The 18363-nt window shown below is 49.7% G+C and overlaps 1 protein-coding gene across 4 annotated transcripts in view; it reads left to right on the top strand.

Annotated features, from left to right (window-relative positions):
- The first annotated feature begins 6613 nt into the window (after nt 1–6613).
- PIEZO2 (piezo type mechanosensitive ion channel component 2) overlaps nt 6614–18363 on the top strand; it is a 257611-nt gene continuing 245861 nt past the window's right edge. For 3 of the 4 annotated variants that reach the window (XM_042239280.2, XM_042239279.2, XM_042239281.2), the window contains exon 1: nt 6614–7496. In XM_042239280.2, the coding sequence (XP_042095214.1) occupies nt 7376–7496 (121 nt within the window). In that variant the 5' untranslated portion in view covers nt 6614–7375. The remainder of the gene's footprint in view (nt 7497–18363) is intronic. The other variant, XM_060405256.1, reaches the window with a different exon arrangement.

The raw sequence follows: 18363 nt of genomic DNA, 5'->3' as shown, positions 1-18363 counted from the left end.
ATTTATTTTTGTAAGAGGGACCATTTCCTCACATCCCCAAACAAACAAGCAAAGCACTTGTTTGAAGGATCTGAAAGAATCTTGGAAAAACCCATGATGTTTATCGCATCCTTGGACAAGCCAGAGAGATGTTTGTGCTGATCGATCGAGAAACATGACTGGGCTTTTCAGAGCCGATGACGTCTGCTTTGCTTGTGGGCTCATAGCCGCTGACGCCATCCCTCTGCTGAAAAGTCGTGGAAAACATGGGTGAGTTCTGGGCTGAAGATCAGGCTTTGAGGGGCTGCAGTGTCTCCACAGCCCAGAGAACACATGAATATGCTCTTTCTGTAGAAGGAATTAAAGGAAAATTGATTAAACACACATACGCCCCATCGTGGGGAAACCTAGAAAGGTCAAGAGGTTGCCTGAGCTGCAGCACCCCAGGGGCTGAGACCTCCCAGAAGTGATCAATGATTGAGTCTTTCCTGAGTGTCCTCCCACACTGACCTCAGGCTGAGTCTCGGGGCTGCCATGAGCAACAAGGCACAGAGGGTGGATGTCGGTCGACCCACGAATCCCAGGTTTCAGTGGCTGCGGTTCTCACCCCTGTGACATGCCTGTAACATGTCTGTAACATGCCTTTAACATGCCTGAGTGTGCCTGTAACATGCCTACGATATGCCTGAGTGTGTCTGTTACTCCGCATGTGTTTAGTAGGTGCTCATGTGAAGAGCTGACTCATTGGAAAAGACCCTGATGCTGGGAAAGATTGAGGGCAGGAGGAGAAAGTGGCAACAGAGGAGGAGATGGTTGGATGGCATCACTGACTCAATGGACACGGGTTTGAGCAAACTCCAGGAGATAGCGAGGGACAGGGAAGCCTGGTGAGCTGCCGTCCACAGGGTCGCAAAGAGCTGGACACGACTGAGTGAGTGAACAGCAACAACAACGTGACAGTTACAACTGCACTAAAGAGAAGACAGAGGACGCGGCTTGGAAGCTGCGTGATCTAGTTGAGCTGCAGGTGTCCCCATTGGCAGAAAGTGGAGACTGCGACCTGCTGTCATCGACCACGTGGTCCTCCCTCTGCCTCTAGGACGCTGGCCGCTCATCCTGCCTGGGGTGCTGCTCCTTCTCCACCCGTCTGGATAAGTCCTTCACTCATTCAACAAGCATTTACTCAGGGTCTGCTCTGGGCCACCTCCTGTCTCAGGTTCCAGCCACACAGGAATGAGCAGAAGAGAGTTCTTGCCTTCACGGAGCTTATACTCTGCAGAATCCACAGCCGCCCTTCAAAGTGCAGCAAGCACCACCTTCTGGAGAAATGAGAACAAGCGAGGTTCACCACCACGCTCTCCCGTGGTACCTGATTCTTCCGCTCAGTCCTCTGCGCATGGGCCTGGTTTCCTTAACTATCTACAGTGATTGATTCATGTCTGTCTTTACCGGATGGTCTCTGCATGAAGGCGCCGCTGTGTGTTTGAGCCCATCAGCCGGTTGTTGGCTGCAAGAGAGTGTTGTTGGTTGTGCCTAATTGCTTCCTTTAGGTACTTGTATTTTTTCATTATACTTTTAGCCAAAAGGTGGCGCTGCAGGAGAATAAGTGAAGGAAGCTCTGAACTTGCTGACTTACTGAAGGGCCTGAGACAGTCCCAGTTGCAAGCTAATGTAGGCTAATGTCAGTATCTAGAACTGGCCATTCCCCAAACGTGTACACACCCCACACAAACACACATCCCAAAGTTCTTAAGAGCCAAGAATGAAAATCACTTTGACTCACCAAGAATATTCACATTTCAAAGACCATTTAAGAAATCCTGATGGAGTTCCAGGAAATGCAACTGGAATCCAAGTCATTTTGAAATGTGCATTTATTAACTAATAAATGTCTATAGAATACAGACAAAGAAACTTCTCCTGTTTCAGTGGATCCAAGCAAAGAAAAAAAACTTGCAAATTTTTTGTTTCGTAACTTGCTTTGAGTGACTACGTTTTACTGCTAAATTGCTCCCCAAATTCCCTTTAGACTCTTTCCAGAGTTTAATTTAGTCTTTCTGTCTGAAATGAAGCCCTCAGCCTCTCCAAAGGCTTCAGGAGAAATGACACAGAAAGCAGCTAAACAATCCTGAGATAAAAATCTGCTCAGAAACCTGGTGTCGACTGTGAATAATATATGGTGGTTCCCATGTTTTAGAGTCAGCCATCTGGGCACCAGTGCCCAAGGTGAGTCACCGGCCTCCACAGAGCACCCTCCCCACGGATTCATAGTTGCTTCCTTTATGTGTCAGTCCTGCAAAAACAAATAGAACTGTATATGCTCCTCTATTTTCATATGAGATCTTTCTTACCCTGTAATAGATATTTGTGTGTGTGTGTGTGTGTGTGTGTGTGTGTGTGCATGTGTGTGTGTGTAATGGAAGCAGGTAACCAGAACACAATCTGGAGATAATATTTTGCTATATAGCCTGCTTAATAGCTTGCTTTATAGGTGGAATTCCACCCATGAACTGAAAGCTTAGAATCTGATTGAAAAACGAAGGCATGGACATGTCAGTTGGCTGAATTTTCAAAGTTCTTGATCATCAGACACAAAACCAGCAGTCGGCTTCAGATTCTGAATCCACATGACAACTCAAAAATTACACTTCAGGCCAAGGTGTAAACTTCTGTACTTCCCGCAGAAAGATGGCAGGTAAGGCCCAGATGCCACAGATGGTGAAGCAGGGATACACATAGGGATTTTGTTCATTGTTGCTGTAGATGACTGTGGGGGAGACCGTCTCGGGGAGAACCTCTTCAGAAGAAGCATAGCACAATGATGCCTCCCACAAATTATTAGAAGGTGTCTAGGTTTTTGGAATTTGGAGACCTTAGAAATACTTCGGCTGTAAACATCAAACTGACAGCTTAAAAAGTGTAACCACAGAATATATTAGCAAAGAGAAGACAGGCTTTCATTCTGCTTCCAAGTTTTTCAAGTTTAAGAGCCAAAAACCACGTGGCTTCTAACTAAAATCACTTTTAGACAAATACTCTGACTTACAAATGAAAACACAGAAATGCGAATCTCTGAAAATATGAAGTGAGTACATATGTCGACAGAACACACATTACTGATGGGAGAAGAGGGCCTTAAGTTGGCTGGAGGCACCACTTTCTCTGCAGGCTCAATGGCGCCTATGGATCTTGGCAGATTTCACTGGGAGAAGAAAATGCCAAGTTGACAACTTTCATACTCCTCTGGGAAACACTGGTGAAGTTACCATTTGAGACTGAAAAAGGTTATTAACTCCGTGTTTGCATTTTGAGCACAGTAGAGAAAATTAGCTTTTGGGACAAGGATGGTGTTTCTGAGTGATTTTGTCAACTGGGGGAGCATCAGACCAAATTCAGAAAAGATGAAGTCTAACAGGTGAGATGAAACCCACAGGTGAGAAGAAATCCACAGGTGAGACAAAACCCACAGAAGCCACAGCGACATATTCTCTGTGGCTAAATCTCAAACACTCAGGAGAATGTCTCTCAGTGGGTGGCAGGGGGCAGTTTTTAACATGTTGCTAAAGCCAGGACATCTTTCTGAGTTATCATAGCAGGTTATGGTGTTTTAGCATAACAGCCTCAGAAATGCAGGAAGAGTTCTTGTTTTTCAATAATAGCAAAGGCAATAGCATTAATACTAATACTAGCCACTACTATTCATTGGATGATGACTGTGCTCCAGGCATCTCTGAGGGTTCTCTCCATCTATGTAGTGCTTCCTATGAGCTAGTGTGTACTGCTTTCCTTAATGTATGGAAGAGAAATCTGAGGCATTAAAGTGTCAGTAATGACCCACCCATGTGGAGGCAGAGATGCCTGGAGTGACCAGTGCCTGATTCATCACGTGGGCAAAAGTTGGGGTCATATGCTTTAAGTGCTCATCAGATATCAAAATGCTGTATTTATAAGTATCCAATGGAGCTGATTTTCTCCTTAAAGCATTTCTACTTTGTGCCAAGTTTCAGGCAAGATCATGCTCAGATGGAGGATGAAAGTGGCTGGCCAAACAGGGCTCCTGACCAAGGGGAGCCGTGTTTTGTGGGCCAGAAAATCCTTAAAAATCAGCTGGTCTAGATATTAGCTACTGCTCCTCACACTGGGGAAATTTTAGGGTAAAACAGCCCTTGTAAAGACAACACCACTGACTACTGCCGTGCAGGCCTATATCATTGCAGCATGAAAACACAGCTCCAGAAAGGTGGCGTTGCTTGGGAGAGGCAAGTTTTGAAAACCATGGTCTGTTTCCGGAGTTCTGCATGTGAATGAGGACAGTGGTTCTCTGCTCCAACTGCACACCTGAGCACCACCTCCTAGCTTTCCCAAGCACACAGGTGTGGCGGCCGAGAACAAGTCAGAGTCAAAATCAAGGACTTTGGTTTAATGGAGAGATCCAAGGTGCCTGTAGCATGCAGCCAAGGGGAGCACAGCTTCTAGTAAAATGCAGACAACTGAAACTCCTTGAATATATGTGCGGGTGGACGAAGAAGTAGAATCCAGGTCTTAAAATCTCTAAAGACCAAATGGTCAACTTGGTACACAGAGGGGCAGGATAAGCGGGAGGTGGATTAGGGAAGATTGTGCCTCTCCTAACTGGGTATCTGAGACATTGATTTGGAGGACATCTAGAGGGACGGGGGACCCTGATGGGCTGCCGTCTATGGGGTCTCACAGAGTTGGACACGACTGAAGTGACTTAGCAGCAGCAGCAGTAGCAGACAGGTCTAGGTCCTGTCTATTGGACAGGACATAGTCAAAGCCATGGTTTTCCAGTAGTCATGTATGGATGTGAGAGTTGGACCATTAAGAAGGCTGAGCACTGAAGAACTGATGCTTTTGAATTGGAGAAGACTCCTGAGAGTACCTTGGACTGTGAGGAGATCAAATCAGTCAATTCTAAAGGAAATCAACCCTGAATATTCATTGGAAGGACTGTAGTTGCTGAAGCTGAAGCTCCAATACTTTGGCCACCTGTTGAGAAGAGCTGACTCATTGGAAAAGACACTGATACTGGGAAAGATTGAGGGCAGGAGGAGAAGGGGGCGACAGATGGTTGGATGGCATCATCAACGCAATGGACTTGAGTTTGTGAAGCCTGGTGTGCTGCAGTTCATGGGGTCGCAAAGAGTTGGACATGACTTAGTGACTGAACAGCAACAAGAAAAAGGCAGTGTTGGAAACCTACCAAGAACACCTACCAAGAACACGACGAAATATTCAGAGTAAACAGAATTCATGTGGTGACACAGTGTTACATAAAATTCAGGAGGGCTTTGTGACCTCCTAATTGGGTTCCCAAAACAAGTTGTACCAGAGAGATGGAGAGAGGGAGAGCCAGAGGACACCACCTATGAGCATCACAGTGCTAGATTTGGAAAACAGGTGCAGATTGTCATCAGGCTTCTACAAAACACAATTCCTGGGAGAGGACAATGATTTGCTTAAGTTCCTGTTGTCTTCTTTAGGCCTAGTGCAGTGTACATCGACATTCGGAGTTTCGGGTGGCAAAACTTCTTGAGGATGCTAGAATACAAGGATGGTCTAAGTTTCGGTGTGTCTTTGCAAGATCTGACTGCATCAGGCTTCATAAAAAAGTGTTGGTTCACAGTGTATTTGTCTTTCTCAGGGAATTTGTGAAGCTATTTGGGCTCAAAATGCAAGCTTACTGTATCTCTAAAGGGAGACCTTGTTGGTTATCACAGAGAACTAAGGTTTGTGTAAATTTCCATCAGCAGACTTTTCCATCATCAAACACCAGTTCAAGCCCAGAAGGCTGGTGGAAGTCAAAGTCTTGCCTCTCTGCCCTCCTGATGGAAATGCCAGTTTTGAAGGGTCCTCCCTATACGTCAGATCACCTGTTTCAGGTCTCCAGGGTCCCCTCAGTGACAAAACTGCTGGATAATTGAGAAAAGAGCATCTCCCAGCTAGAACCAGGTGTCTCTAGATCTTACCTAGAGAAAGAGAAAACAGGGGTTATGAGTAGAGAAGAGAAACAGTATACTCTCTTCCTAGGGGCCACGACAAGCAACAAACCCGAGGCGAAAACAAGACGTCTCCAAAATCTACTAAGTGGGCGCGCATCTGATCCCTATGTCCACTCGCAGATTTCCCAGTGACTTAATGAATTTGGAAAGACCCAGGATTTCCCAGAGCCCGGTCAAAGCTGAAACTTCTCGCTCTGTTCAGAATGCGCAAGCACACTGGTCTGGGCGAATCCTCTTCCTCCCAGTGCGTGCAGGTGGGCACGTGCGGACCTAGCACAGTGACAGTCGCGCCAACTTCTGCTCTTCTGTCGCCTGTGCACAATTCCTGGAGCCTTAAAGGACTCCCCGGGTGGGGGGTGAGCTCAGGGCCGCGCCCTGGGGAACGGATGGTTCCTTCAGTCTGCAAAAGGACAGGACCCAGCGACGCTGAGGGTCCGGGGAGCGAGCGCGCCAAGCCCACCGCTCGCAGGCGGGGCTACCCTGCCCTGGGTCCCCGCACTCGGGCCCTGCGCCGGCCTCCAGCCGTCCAGGGGCGGGACCCCGCGCCGCCCCGAGCCGCCTCCCATTGGCCGGCGCGCACGCCCGTCCGCGAGCGCGGCTTCGAAAGTTTCATTGAAGGTGGAGAAGTGCGCGCCCGCCCGGAGCCGGGGCTGCGGCGCCAGGGCGAGGCTGCACCGCGCGGGGCGGGGGCGCGCTGGCCGCCGGGCGGCGTTCGTTTTTCATTTTATTTCTTTAAGTGGAGGCCGAGGAGGAGCGAGTGGAGGCTGCCCCCTCGCGCGCCCCGCTGCCGACCCGTTAGGGAGCCCCGAGCAATCGGGAATGGTTACGCGAGTCCGGCCGCCCGCGCCCCGCTGTCTCCGGCCCGAAGCCCGGGGGCGCAAAGGCTGAACCGAAGACTGCTGAGGGAGCCACCGCGGGGCCGCTCCGGGCCAGGGCCGCTCCGGGAGCTCAGGCCGAACGAGGGCCGCGTCGTCACCTCTATTCTGAGAAGACTCCACGGAGAAGGCTCCCCGCTGCCCGTGAGGGACATCGCAGGAGCCGCCAAAAGGACAGCACGCCCTCTTCTCCCCTTTTCTCGCCGCGCCGCCTCGCGGGACCCTCTCGAAGTGCCTGGTCCCCGGCTCTGGCCTCCGGCACCGGCTGCAGAAACCTCCGGCACCGGATCGGGGAGTCCACACTGGATGGGCCGGCCGTGAGGGGTCGGGCGCCCGACGAGGGGGCTTCCTAGGGCCTGGTGAACGGCGGCCGGGAGAGCGGAGAGGCGCGGCCAGGAAAGCGGAGAGCGCGCCCTCGGGGCGCACGGCGCCGCGGCTCTAGCCGAGGCGATGCCCGGGCGGCTGCGAGCCGCCGGCCGCAGGAGGCCCTAGGCGGGCATGGGCTTGGCACCCCAGTCCTGGAGACCCTTTGCTCGGACTCGCGGGACCGACGCGATGGCCTCGGAAGTGGTGTGCGGGCTCGTCTTCAGGCTGCTGCTCCCCATCTGCCTGGCAGTAGGTGAGTGTTTCCCTCTCTCCGAGGGTCCAGGGGAGGGGAGGGGGCGCCTGGGGAGGGGGCGGGCTTCAGAGCAAACCCAGATCACTAGCTCGCGTGCCCGAGACCCGGTTCGGGGAGTCAGCTCCATGCTCTGGGTGCGGAAGCCCGGCGCTTTCAATTCTCGCTCTGGGGCGCACGAACCGGGTCTGCATGATCAGGGTCTTAACCGTCTAGCTTCACAGTCCTGGCGGCCAGCTCGGCCAGTGCTGGAGACGGAGCTGAGTTTAGTAACACACAGAAATTTCTGTGGAGTGCCGAGCCGTGCACAATGGATGCGAATCCGCCTGAAAGGTAGTTGTAGACCCCTTCCCAGGTTTGTACAAGAGCACCCTCCCGGTCCCTGGACGCAGGACGCTCGGGCGCATCCAGAGGGTTTCTATGCCACCTCTGCCCCGTCCCGTGTCCCAGCCCCTGGGGGGAAGAAGGAAAGGACTCGGGTCGCGCGGGGAAGCGGTGCCCTGAAGTTGCTGGCTTTACTCACACAAAAGCCTCTACAACAAAACTGCTGGACGCAGAGGCTGCGGAAACGGAGGCCCAGCTCCGCTCCTGCGCGGTCCAGACGGATCTGTAACTGCGCTGGGACTCCGAGGTTTAAGCGAGGACAGAGGGAGCCTCCCGGATTCCCAGGCAAGGATCTCACTGTTTTTATGCGGCCGGTAGGGCGTGAAAAGCCACCGGCCTTCAGGTCTAAAGACACCCGCGGGGCGCGAGCTTGGAGTGAGAGGGGCCCAATTTCTCCTCTAGTAGAAGTGCCACACTGAACCCCGCCAAGATGACTCTGGGCGCCTAGCCCTCACCTGTTCCCACTGGAGCTAGAAAAGAGGACATGTCTTAGCAAGTAGCAATTGCGTTTGCAAGGAGAGCCAGACCCATGCGGAAAAAGCCACCTTTGTCCATTTTGCCAGAGGTGGAGGGTCAAGGTCACGCCTGTGCTAAATGGGGACGTAATCGGAAGGGGGCTTAGATGGATTTCCTGAGGGCTGACCCCAGCTCCTGGGGGGATTATGTGGCCGAGTATTGACACACAAGAAACCTGCGCGGAAAACCGAGAAGGCTCGCGGAGAGGCGACAGGCCTGGTCCCTGGGCAGGAGGAGGGGCCAGTGATGAGGCGGTCGCGGCCTCTTTGCCACTCGAGTTTCCGGGCAGGACCCTTCTGCCGGCATCTTTGTCCTTGACCATCGCTCTGCCGGCGAGGAGCGCGGCTCCCACGAAGCTCCTATGGGCGTCTGTCCCCTCCAGTTTACTTGAATTTGGGAAGGATAGAGCCTTTGGCAAATCGATCAGGGACACTGTGCGGCTGCTTCGCAGGTCGCGTCCTGTCCAGGGACCGCGTGTCTCTGCAGGGCCTGACACCGCGCCCGGCTTAAGCGGGGGCTTTCGGTGTGGGGCCGATTCGTGTAGTCAGTGAGGTGGGGAGTGGCTCTGCCCCATCCTGCGCGTCCCTCCGGCCCCACCTCCCTGCCCCCCCCTCCCCCGGGCTCGGAGGGGTGGCAGCTCCTGGGGACTGCCGGTAGTTACCTGCGACGCACACCTAGCGGAGCGATAGGACAGCAGCGATTACCCGCTGATGGCCGGCGACCTCGCGCTGAACTTGGCAGCTGCAGAGCCCGCCGGCTTCCCCTGGAGGTCCGCGGCCTCTCGGGTGGGGTCGCGTCATTCCAACTCATCTTGGGGGTCTACACCGCAAAACCCTTCAGCAGGAGGGTTAGCTTTGCGCCCTCGAGGGCCAGGCACCGCGCACTTTCCAGCTTTGGAGCCCGAGGCTCGAGGCGAGAACCATAGGCTCCCCCGGGCGCTTGTAAGAGCGGGGACAACGGTCGTGCGGGTGGGATCCCGCCATCGTTCGGGGCTGCTTCGTCCCTCCCCTGGCCTCCTCCCAGCGCCCCTGAGCCCCACGATGCGGTCATCGCCGGGGGCCCACTGGGGCCCAGCCACGCTCGATAGGTGCGGGGACTCGCACGTGCGCCCCACGGGTCCCCGACCTTCCCGGCGGGAGAGCTGCATCCCGGAGCCGAGGACGACCGGGCCGCCCGCGGTCCAGCATCCTGGCTCTAGCCTCGCCGCCTTCCCTTTCCAGCCCAATCCTCAGGATTCCCTCCGCCCTCCGGGTGCAGGGAGGGGAACCCGGGGTGTGCGAGTGTGTGTGTGTGTGTGTGTGGCTGCGCACCTGGGGCGTGCGAGTGTGACTGTGTGTGGGGGCGGGCTGCTTGCACTGAGTGGGGCCTTAGGTTATCTCTCGTTGCTCCCGGTCCCCCGGGGAGGAAGGGGAAGGACTGGGACCTCGGACCTCAGACTTCCGCCCCACCCCCTAACCCGCCCCACTGCCTGGATGAGAGCAGAGCTCCAGGGAGGACCAGAGCACTGATTCCCGCCACTGACCCCTCACCGCTTGGTGAGGAAAGACAACCCACTTCCGACGGCTGGTGCGCACCTTCTAGTCTTTGTACTTTAACTGCAGGACGCGAGGCTGCTCGGTGGGTGTTGCTTGATGTAGGCATTCAATTCTCTTCTACAGGAAGTGGATGTTTTCAAGGTTATTGGAGGGTTTTCAGGCTCCCCGGCTCCCAGGGTGCTACTAAATCAAATATTCAGATTTCCCTAATATCCTGGACATGGAGAGTGCAGTGATCCGCTTGCCATTAGAATCGATTTTTACGTTTTAGTCGTCTATTTTTGTAACTGGTGGAGGCAGTCTTCAAAGCCAAGCCTTTGCAGAAGCTCAGGCCTTTGTCTTTTATCCACCCCTCCACCATCCATGTTGAAATGTTTCTGCAGATGGATGTCCACCTCTCTTCCCCTAATGATGGTTGCTAAACATTAACTACCATTGTGCTTAATCTTATGTTTTAAGAGTTCTTTCTTGTCCTGTAAAAGAAATTTACAGAGAAACAATAAGTGAAGTCAGTCCTCTTTCAAGCCTGTGTTAGGCGGCTCTTGAGTGTTTAAAGCAGAACAAAACCATAACGTAGCATAATGTAATATAATACAGTATGATGTAATATGTTGTTTAGCATCCAAAGTAGACATCCAGTGACAGGTTTTCCTGCATCAATAGTAAAGGAACATTTTGAAGATCTCCAAAACTGTCTGTGACTGCTTGAGTAGCCACTCTGATTATTTTTCCTCAAACTATACACAAAGGAGAACCTAGATAAACCCTTCCATTATATTATGCAATCTTTAATAATTATAATAATATCTGGTCACCATTGAGCACTTTAGAAATATTTTTATGTTTATTATCTTTTAGCCTGACTCCACCATCCCGCTCAACTCTAAGTCTATGGTTGAGTCCATTCCAGGGCTGGGAGCTGGTTGGCATGCTGCTGACCACTCGTTCCGGCTTGCCTGCTGTTGCCTGGAGTCTCCTCCTGTCTTTCCTGGAAGAGCTGACTTAACGTTATTTTGGGGGGAGAGGAGAGCCTAGCTTGGAAAGAACGGATTGGCCCAGGAGGGGCAGAGCCGCAGGGCACCATGAACTTATGATGCCCCTAAACGAAGTGACCAGAGCTGCATGGGAGACTGTTAGTTACAAAAAGAACCAGCCAACCAGTTAGCACTCTGTGGTAATCTCATAAATTGAATAATCTCATAAATCCAGCGAGAATCTCCAAAATTCCCTTTAAAGATATTTGGCTTAAAGTGAGCAAAACCATGGAGTGACTTTTGGAATATGCATGCATGTGGCCGTATCTGAATATAATTTCCTCTCTATTGCGCAATATATTTTCCCTGCAGCATGTGTCATTTTGCAGCCACATTTACACATACTCCAAGAATTACCAGTGAAGCCTGAGCAAGGTCTCCCCCTTGTCTCTAGTGTAGCTCTTAGAGGAGGAGGTCTCAGCTGATGAAGCGAGCTGTGGCAGTTTGAAATTGCTTTCTTTTTCTGTCACACCTTCTGAAGCTTAGACAGGTAGATACTATTTATTACTTTCAGCAAGGACAAGAGTGCCAGTGAAAAGGATCAGGAATGTATAGCTTAAACCTAAAATAAAATATTTCATAAACATAGGCAGGCAAGAGGATTTTGTTAGTCGGGCAGTGAAAGCTGGAGCCATGTGACCACCCCATAGATTGTCACTGGTCTGTCCCTCTATAGGCCATGTGTGCCTTGCTCATCATCAGAGATAATTTTGGGGAGAGGGTTTGGTGACTTCACAAGTTTAGAGACCTCCATTCAGATTTCCCGAATCTCACCTCTGATCACAGAGCTGGTTCGGCCTGTTTGTTTTTGTCTTCTCTCTGCATATTGGAGATGTTAGCACTTCCTTCCTTGGTTAGTTGTGAGAGAGTGTGCCCTGCACATCTTGGGTAATGCCTGACACACTGCAGGTGCTCCTAGAGGGAGGGATCCTGGCTGCCTTTGGGAGGAGAGTGGCAGGAAGGCGTGAGGGAGGTCCAGGCAGAAGTTAACAGACGAGCAGGTGGCGACATGAGTCACAGGAGCCCGGGCTGTGTAGATAGGATTTGTATGAAAACAGTTTGGTACCGAAATCTAGAGCCAGACTATTCCATTGAAAGTTGGTTTGTGTGTGGCAGGAGGATTTCTAATAATCAGGACTTTTCTGCCAGTTTGTTTAGTAGTTTGTATATCTGCATCACATTCTGATTAAATAATAGATTCTCCCTAGAACTGTACTGACAGTTTACTTTTGTCTTCCTGATGCTGTACCATCATTTTCATAGCCTTTAATGTGATCTTATTTTTTTCCTTTATTTGTGTTTACATGGCCTTTTCCCTTTTAGATCCCGTGCTACTACAAGTTAGTTGTTTATGAAGTTGCATAGTAACAGCATGTATATCACATTATAATTTTTCCATAAATGTCCAGGAGAACTTAGAATAGTATAAGTGTAGCCAGATATTTAATGAGTGCTTGATTGAAGAAATATATGATGATATGATGCATAGAATGTAAAACTAACTTTTGTAAGATTTGCAGGTATAAACAGTTGTTTTGAGGATGAGGAATCAGGTCAACAAACTAAAGCAAATATCTGATTGAATGGAGGCTAGACACAAGGTTGAACTGGAAAACACTTAAAAAATATTTGGCTGTAAGAGATAAACCTAGAGGAAGCTTGTCATTTTCACCAGCCCCTCACATGGCCTTTTAGACCCACTCAGACATGGCAGGATCAAGAAAATGAGAAGACCACATGCTAAGTGTCTGTGTAAAGAGTGTATCAGACATACAGTTTTAGCAATTTCATAATTTTTGAACTGTCCAATAATTATCTAATGGGAGTTTAGGAATTATACAAATATGCATTTTCCTATTTATTGGTAGATTAAAACAACTAAGTATACTAGCAATTTTAAAATGTTTTTCCAGGCTCCTGAAGAATATACAGATTTTTATCTGCCTTCTTTCATTGTGTGGGATGGTGCTAGTTCCTGATTCATAAGCTATTGTTGGATTCTTCTTTTCCGCTTTGCTGGTGGTCATACTTTTGCATTAAACTAGAATATTATAGGGCTTCCCTTTGCCAGCTCAGGTGGCAAAGAATCTGCCTGCAGTGCAAGAGACCCTGGTTTGATTCCTGGGTTGGGAAGATCCCCTGGAGAAAGGATAGGCTACCCACTCCAGTATTCTTGGGCATTCCTGGTGGCTCAGACAGTAAAAAAAAAAAAAAAAAAAAAAAAAAAAAAAAAAATCCACTTGCAATACGGGAGACCTGGGTTCGATCCTTGGGTTGGGAAGATCCCCTGGAGGAGGGCATGACGACCCACTCCAATATTCCTGCCTGGAGAATCCCATGGACAGAGGAGCCTGGCAGGCTACAGTCCATGGGGTCACAAAGAGTTGAACAAGACTGAGAGACTACATACAGCCCAACAGGATGAGGGGATATTCAACTTCTTTTTATATGAGTTTCACGTTTTCCACACTTTTCATTAAAAAGAACAAAGCTGTGTATCCATGTGGTTAGTCCTGGTTTTCTGTGGCGATTTCACCAGTCATGGGGGACTAGGGATGGTGGTGGAGGTTATGCTGAGCCTCCACTGCTCTCACAGGGAGTTATTCACTCTGTGACCAAACTCAGAGGATTCTGCCCCTTTGAACTGCCCCTTCCCTACCCTTAGACTTGACTCCATCATTGCCAGGCCTCCCGTCCTTGCCCTGCAGACACCCCCTGTGTGCTCAGCACAAGCTTTCCTACACTGCTGACCCTGCACATTTTTGGTGAGACACTGGATACCACTGCCCAAAACTGAAGTTCTGTCCAGATCACACATCACGCCCACAGATGTCCACCTACGTTTGTCTTTGCCCTTTCACCCTAGTTTCCAGAAGCATTGCCTGTGTTCACATCCTGTGTGTCCTGCAGTGCCAGGGAGCCTCAAGTCTCTGTCTTGGCCTCTTGGGCTATGTCCATCCTTCCTGTGTGCTGAGCCACGTGCCTTGCACTGTTGGAAGCCTTCCGCCCACTCCCGCAGTCTACTCTGTGGTCCAGAGACCTTGAGCTTTCCTCCTGTCCATCACAGTCCAACCTCAGTGCAGCAATCAGCCAAAGCCCTATGGCCACGCCCACCTCCCCACCAGGCGTGGCCCCGACCCAGCAGGTGCGCAGACCTGGCTTGAAGCCAGGAGATGCTTTCTTTAGGTGACAGATGGCCCTTTCAGTCCATTCTAAGCAAAGACACGTCCACTTGTCAATGTAGGTTAGCAGGGTATTGAGGCTGAAATGAATGAACTTTCTTCGCCTCACACAACTGTCGGGATGCAGTGCGCACGCTCTCTGTGCTCCGGGAGGTGGTCCAGGACAGCGATCCGCGCTCTGCTCTGCAGCAGGAGTTGCATCCTTTCCCGGGGTTCAAGTTACTGGTCACACGTCCACGTCCAGCTTGAGGACGGAAGGAGGACGCACAGGAGGGACCCCTTTCCCACCCTCCCGGGACACAGTCTGGAGGTCACATGATTCACTGCTGTTCACATCCCAGTAGCCTGACCCTGATAACGTCATTCACCACTGACTGCTCGGGAGCCTGGGGAGTGTCGTCTTCGTTTGGGCTGGTGTGAGCTCAGCTGAGGATCGGGGAAGGGGCTTCTGCCACAGGGGTGAGAAGGAGAGACGGGGAATATATGTCCAGATGTCGGTCTCTGCCTTCTGTGGGGAGGGTGGCTTAGGTGCCTGCAGACCTGCGGATCTATCTGCGCAGAACTTGCCCTCGGCTTCTAGGCTGGAGTTCCAGCAGCTCCCACATGTGAGGGGCAGACTGTGACCCAGAGGAGACTCTCTAACCTCCAAAGGGGCGGCCGGAGCTCTCCAGTTTATACAGACAGGAGCCTGAGGAACCTGTGTGGGAGTGTCTGGGAGTGAGGGGTTAAGGAGGGGGAAACACAGAGCTGGCTCTGGCCCAGCTGTTGGTTGTGGAGCCTCCAAGTGGTGTTTCTGGATTCTGGACGCCAGGAAAACTCAGGGAGCTGCTCCCTGCAGAGATGCCCACCTCTAGGAGGGGCTCCTGTACTTATGCTCTCTTCCCACCACGTTTGTGTGCGCCAAAATTTCCTTCATCCTAAAGTGTAGATATTTGTGGAAAAATAAGACAACAGTTTCTCATCCTTGTGTTTATGTGATTTGTTCAGTCCACTTGTTACACTCCTGTCACCCAGCTGGAGTGGAATGGCCATTTTGGGTGAATGGGACAATGTGGGGTATGGACGCTGGGTGAGATGTCATGGCTACTTTTAGGGGACCAGAATGCCCCTGGGCACTTGGAGGTTCACCAAGAAGAGCTCTGGTGCCAAAAGACACACATCTTCACAGGGCTAGCTCCTTACACAGGAAAGAGCACAGAAGTTCTTTCTCTTCCTTCATCTCTTATTTGTAGTGGATGGTGTTTGATGTCAAAGGGGAAATGCCCAGGTTGTAAAGTCTGAATGTTTTAGATACCAATCTTGGCCTGTCATGCTAGCTGTGTGACATTGATCAAAATGCTTAACCTCTCTGTTCTTCAGTGATTTCCCTTGTAAATCAAGTTGTTAGTCATAGTACCTAGCTCAGAGCATTGCTGACAGTACTTGTGAAGCTCTTGGTGCAATGCCTAGCCTGTGGTAAATATCTAATAAAAAGTGGGTCTCCTTGTCAGGTGTAGGCTCAGAATTTAGGCATTATTATTGTCTGAGGCGAGTCTGAGGACCTACTCCTTAAATTGCAGTTGCAATCAACTTCCAAGGAAGCTACAGAAGAAGGCCTGATTGAAGGAATGTCTGGGTGCCCCTCAAGTCAGATAAGCTGGGGGTCCTCTGGGCCATTGCTTGTTTTTGCCTTGGAAACAAGGGGACATCTGCTCACCTTTAGTCCTTCTTCCTAGGCAGGCTGAGCCATCGCCTCTGTATTCCCCTGCCACTTGGCTTTACATAATCACAGACTTATGTAGAGTTACATGATGTCTCTCTTCCCTTCCAAGTGTCTGCAAGTTCCAGTATCCTGTGTGATCTTTCATGCCATCCCCAGAACTAAACCTACTACCTAACACACAGTAGATAGTAAACAGGTATTTGTAGGTTTTTGAACTGCAAAGATGTGTCCCAACATTGCCCTTCAGCTGCCTGGCCAGGGCTGTGGCCCACAGTGAACACGGAAGAAATAATGCCGATTGATTGACGAACGAATTCACGGGTTAAATTTTTTCCTTTGAATATCTCAGAAGTCTGAAAAAAAAGTTTAGTCTAGCATCTTACAGCTCGGGGTTTTTACATCTTTGAATGTAAAATTCATGATGGTCTGATCTGAATGCTCTGCAACTTGCCTAAATGTGAATTTCCTCCGTAGGACAATTAATACCTTTTACTTGCTTTGCAGTGAATAGAGAAAGAAAAACCCACTTGAGATGGTAGAGCTTTCCCGGAGCCTCATCCTTGAAGTGCATATTATTTTTTAAGATGTTTTTAGCTCTCCTGGAACCACACGAATTGATCTGTTTTCCGTTGTGGTTGAATCCCCCAAGTCAGCAATTTTGGCCACAGGTGCAGGAGAGGAGGATGGATGGAGGACCTTAGCAAGCTGAGAAGTTGGAAGCAGAGTGCCCTGGGAACAGGTTATAGATCTGAGCTAACCCAAGTCCTGTCTCCTCCTGGTGCCCCAGGACAATGCCCACCTGCAGGCAGGTGCCGCTCCGGCATCTCAGTGGGAGCACACTGCTTGGGGATCTGCACAGCATGTGTTTTGGGAAGTGGCCTGGTCTGAAGGTCCAAAGACCAAGTCTCCATCCTGTTCATAAGGAGCTATGGGCCTTTGCCAAGTCATGGAAACACTCTTCCTTAATTACACTCTCTAGAAATGAGGTGCTCCAGGCTAAGGAATATTTTTCTGATTCTCCAGTAATATTCTACACACACTTTCTTTCAATATTAGAAAGGATGACTAGAAAACCATACCTTTTAGTCAACACATTGGAATTGTTGTTCAGTCACTTAGTCATGTGCAACTCTTTGCGACTCTGTGGACTGCACCATGCCAGGCTCTCTCATCCTTCGCTATCACCGCAGACGCTTTAACCTCTGAGCCACTAGGGAAGCCCCACTATCACTGCAGTTTGCTCAAACTCCTGTCCATTGGGTCAGTGATGCTATCTAACCATCTCATCCTCTGTCGCCCCCTTCTCCTTTTGCCTTCAATCTTTCCCAGCATCAGGGTCTTTTCCAGTGAGTCAGCTCTTCAAATCAAGTGACCAAGTTATTGGAGCTTGAGCTGCAACATCAGTCCTTCCAATGAATATTCAGGGTTGATTTCCTTTAGAATTGACTGGTTGATCTTCTGTCAGTCCAAGGCACTCTGAAGAGTCATCTATCAGCAATTCCAAATAAGAATATGGATCAAACCTGGCCTCCAAACCTATATTTTGATTACCAAAACCAGTATGACTTTATGAAGTATCAACTTGTTAATAATTTCAGGTCATGGTTGATTTTTCATTGCTTTCACATTCATACAGTTGTTTATTTGCTGTTAGAAACTCAGTGATGAATAGTTTCATATCTTTTAAGCTAAGGGAAGGAAAGCTGTTTTAACACAGTCACCTGTTCCATTTACTCCCCAGAGTGATCTGGAGCTGGCAGGACAGGGGGCAGCCTCAGTGTATCTGTGATGGAGAGCTGGGTCCAGTAATACTCGGGTTTAAATGCTGCGCTGATGTCGAGAACCACATTCTTGTCCTCGGCTCATTTTGTGCCTCTGCTACCTTCATATTTCATCATTAATGTAACCCACAGAGGCCAAATTAGCTTTTAGCAGAGAAAGTTGCAAACATAGTTCTTTAAAACATAAGTAGGCAAAGACAGTTATCAGTTGATGATTTTTAAATTAAGCCATAATAGGTTGATTTTCCTCTTTAAAACTTTTAAATTTTGTACTGGGATATAGCTGATTAACAGTGTTGTGATGGTCTCAGGTGAATGGCAAAGGGACTCAGCCATATGTATGCACGTATCCATTCTCCCTCAGATTCCCCTCCCATCCAGGCTGCCACATAATAATTTTTTAGATAGACGTTTGGAAGTTGATCAAAGAATATACACATTTTATTCTATTTGCTATACATTGCTGAATTACTTTTGAAGAGGGATTTGTCAGTTGTGGGTCATAATAGCTTGATTTTGTTTGTAATCAGATGCTAATATTTGCTCTATTGCTCCCCCACCCACCCGAAGAACTATTCTTTTCATCTTTTCTGGTTTGTTATAAATCAGACTGTTCAGGCTTCCCCCTCACTCCCTTTAGAGGTTCTCAAGGCAGAACAGCAGTTATATAACTATGTGACATGATGCCAGCTTCCCCAAGGATAGGTTTATTTGCGTTGTTTGTTGTCAAGGTGAA

This window comes from Ovis aries, chromosome 23, assembly GCF_016772045.2.
Source record: "Ovis aries strain OAR_USU_Benz2616 breed Rambouillet chromosome 23, ARS-UI_Ramb_v3.0, whole genome shotgun sequence".
Lineage (NCBI taxonomy): Eukaryota > Metazoa > Chordata > Mammalia > Artiodactyla > Bovidae > Ovis > Ovis aries.
Note: the sequence above shows the minus strand (reverse complement) of the source record. Positions and strands in the feature narration are given on the sequence as shown.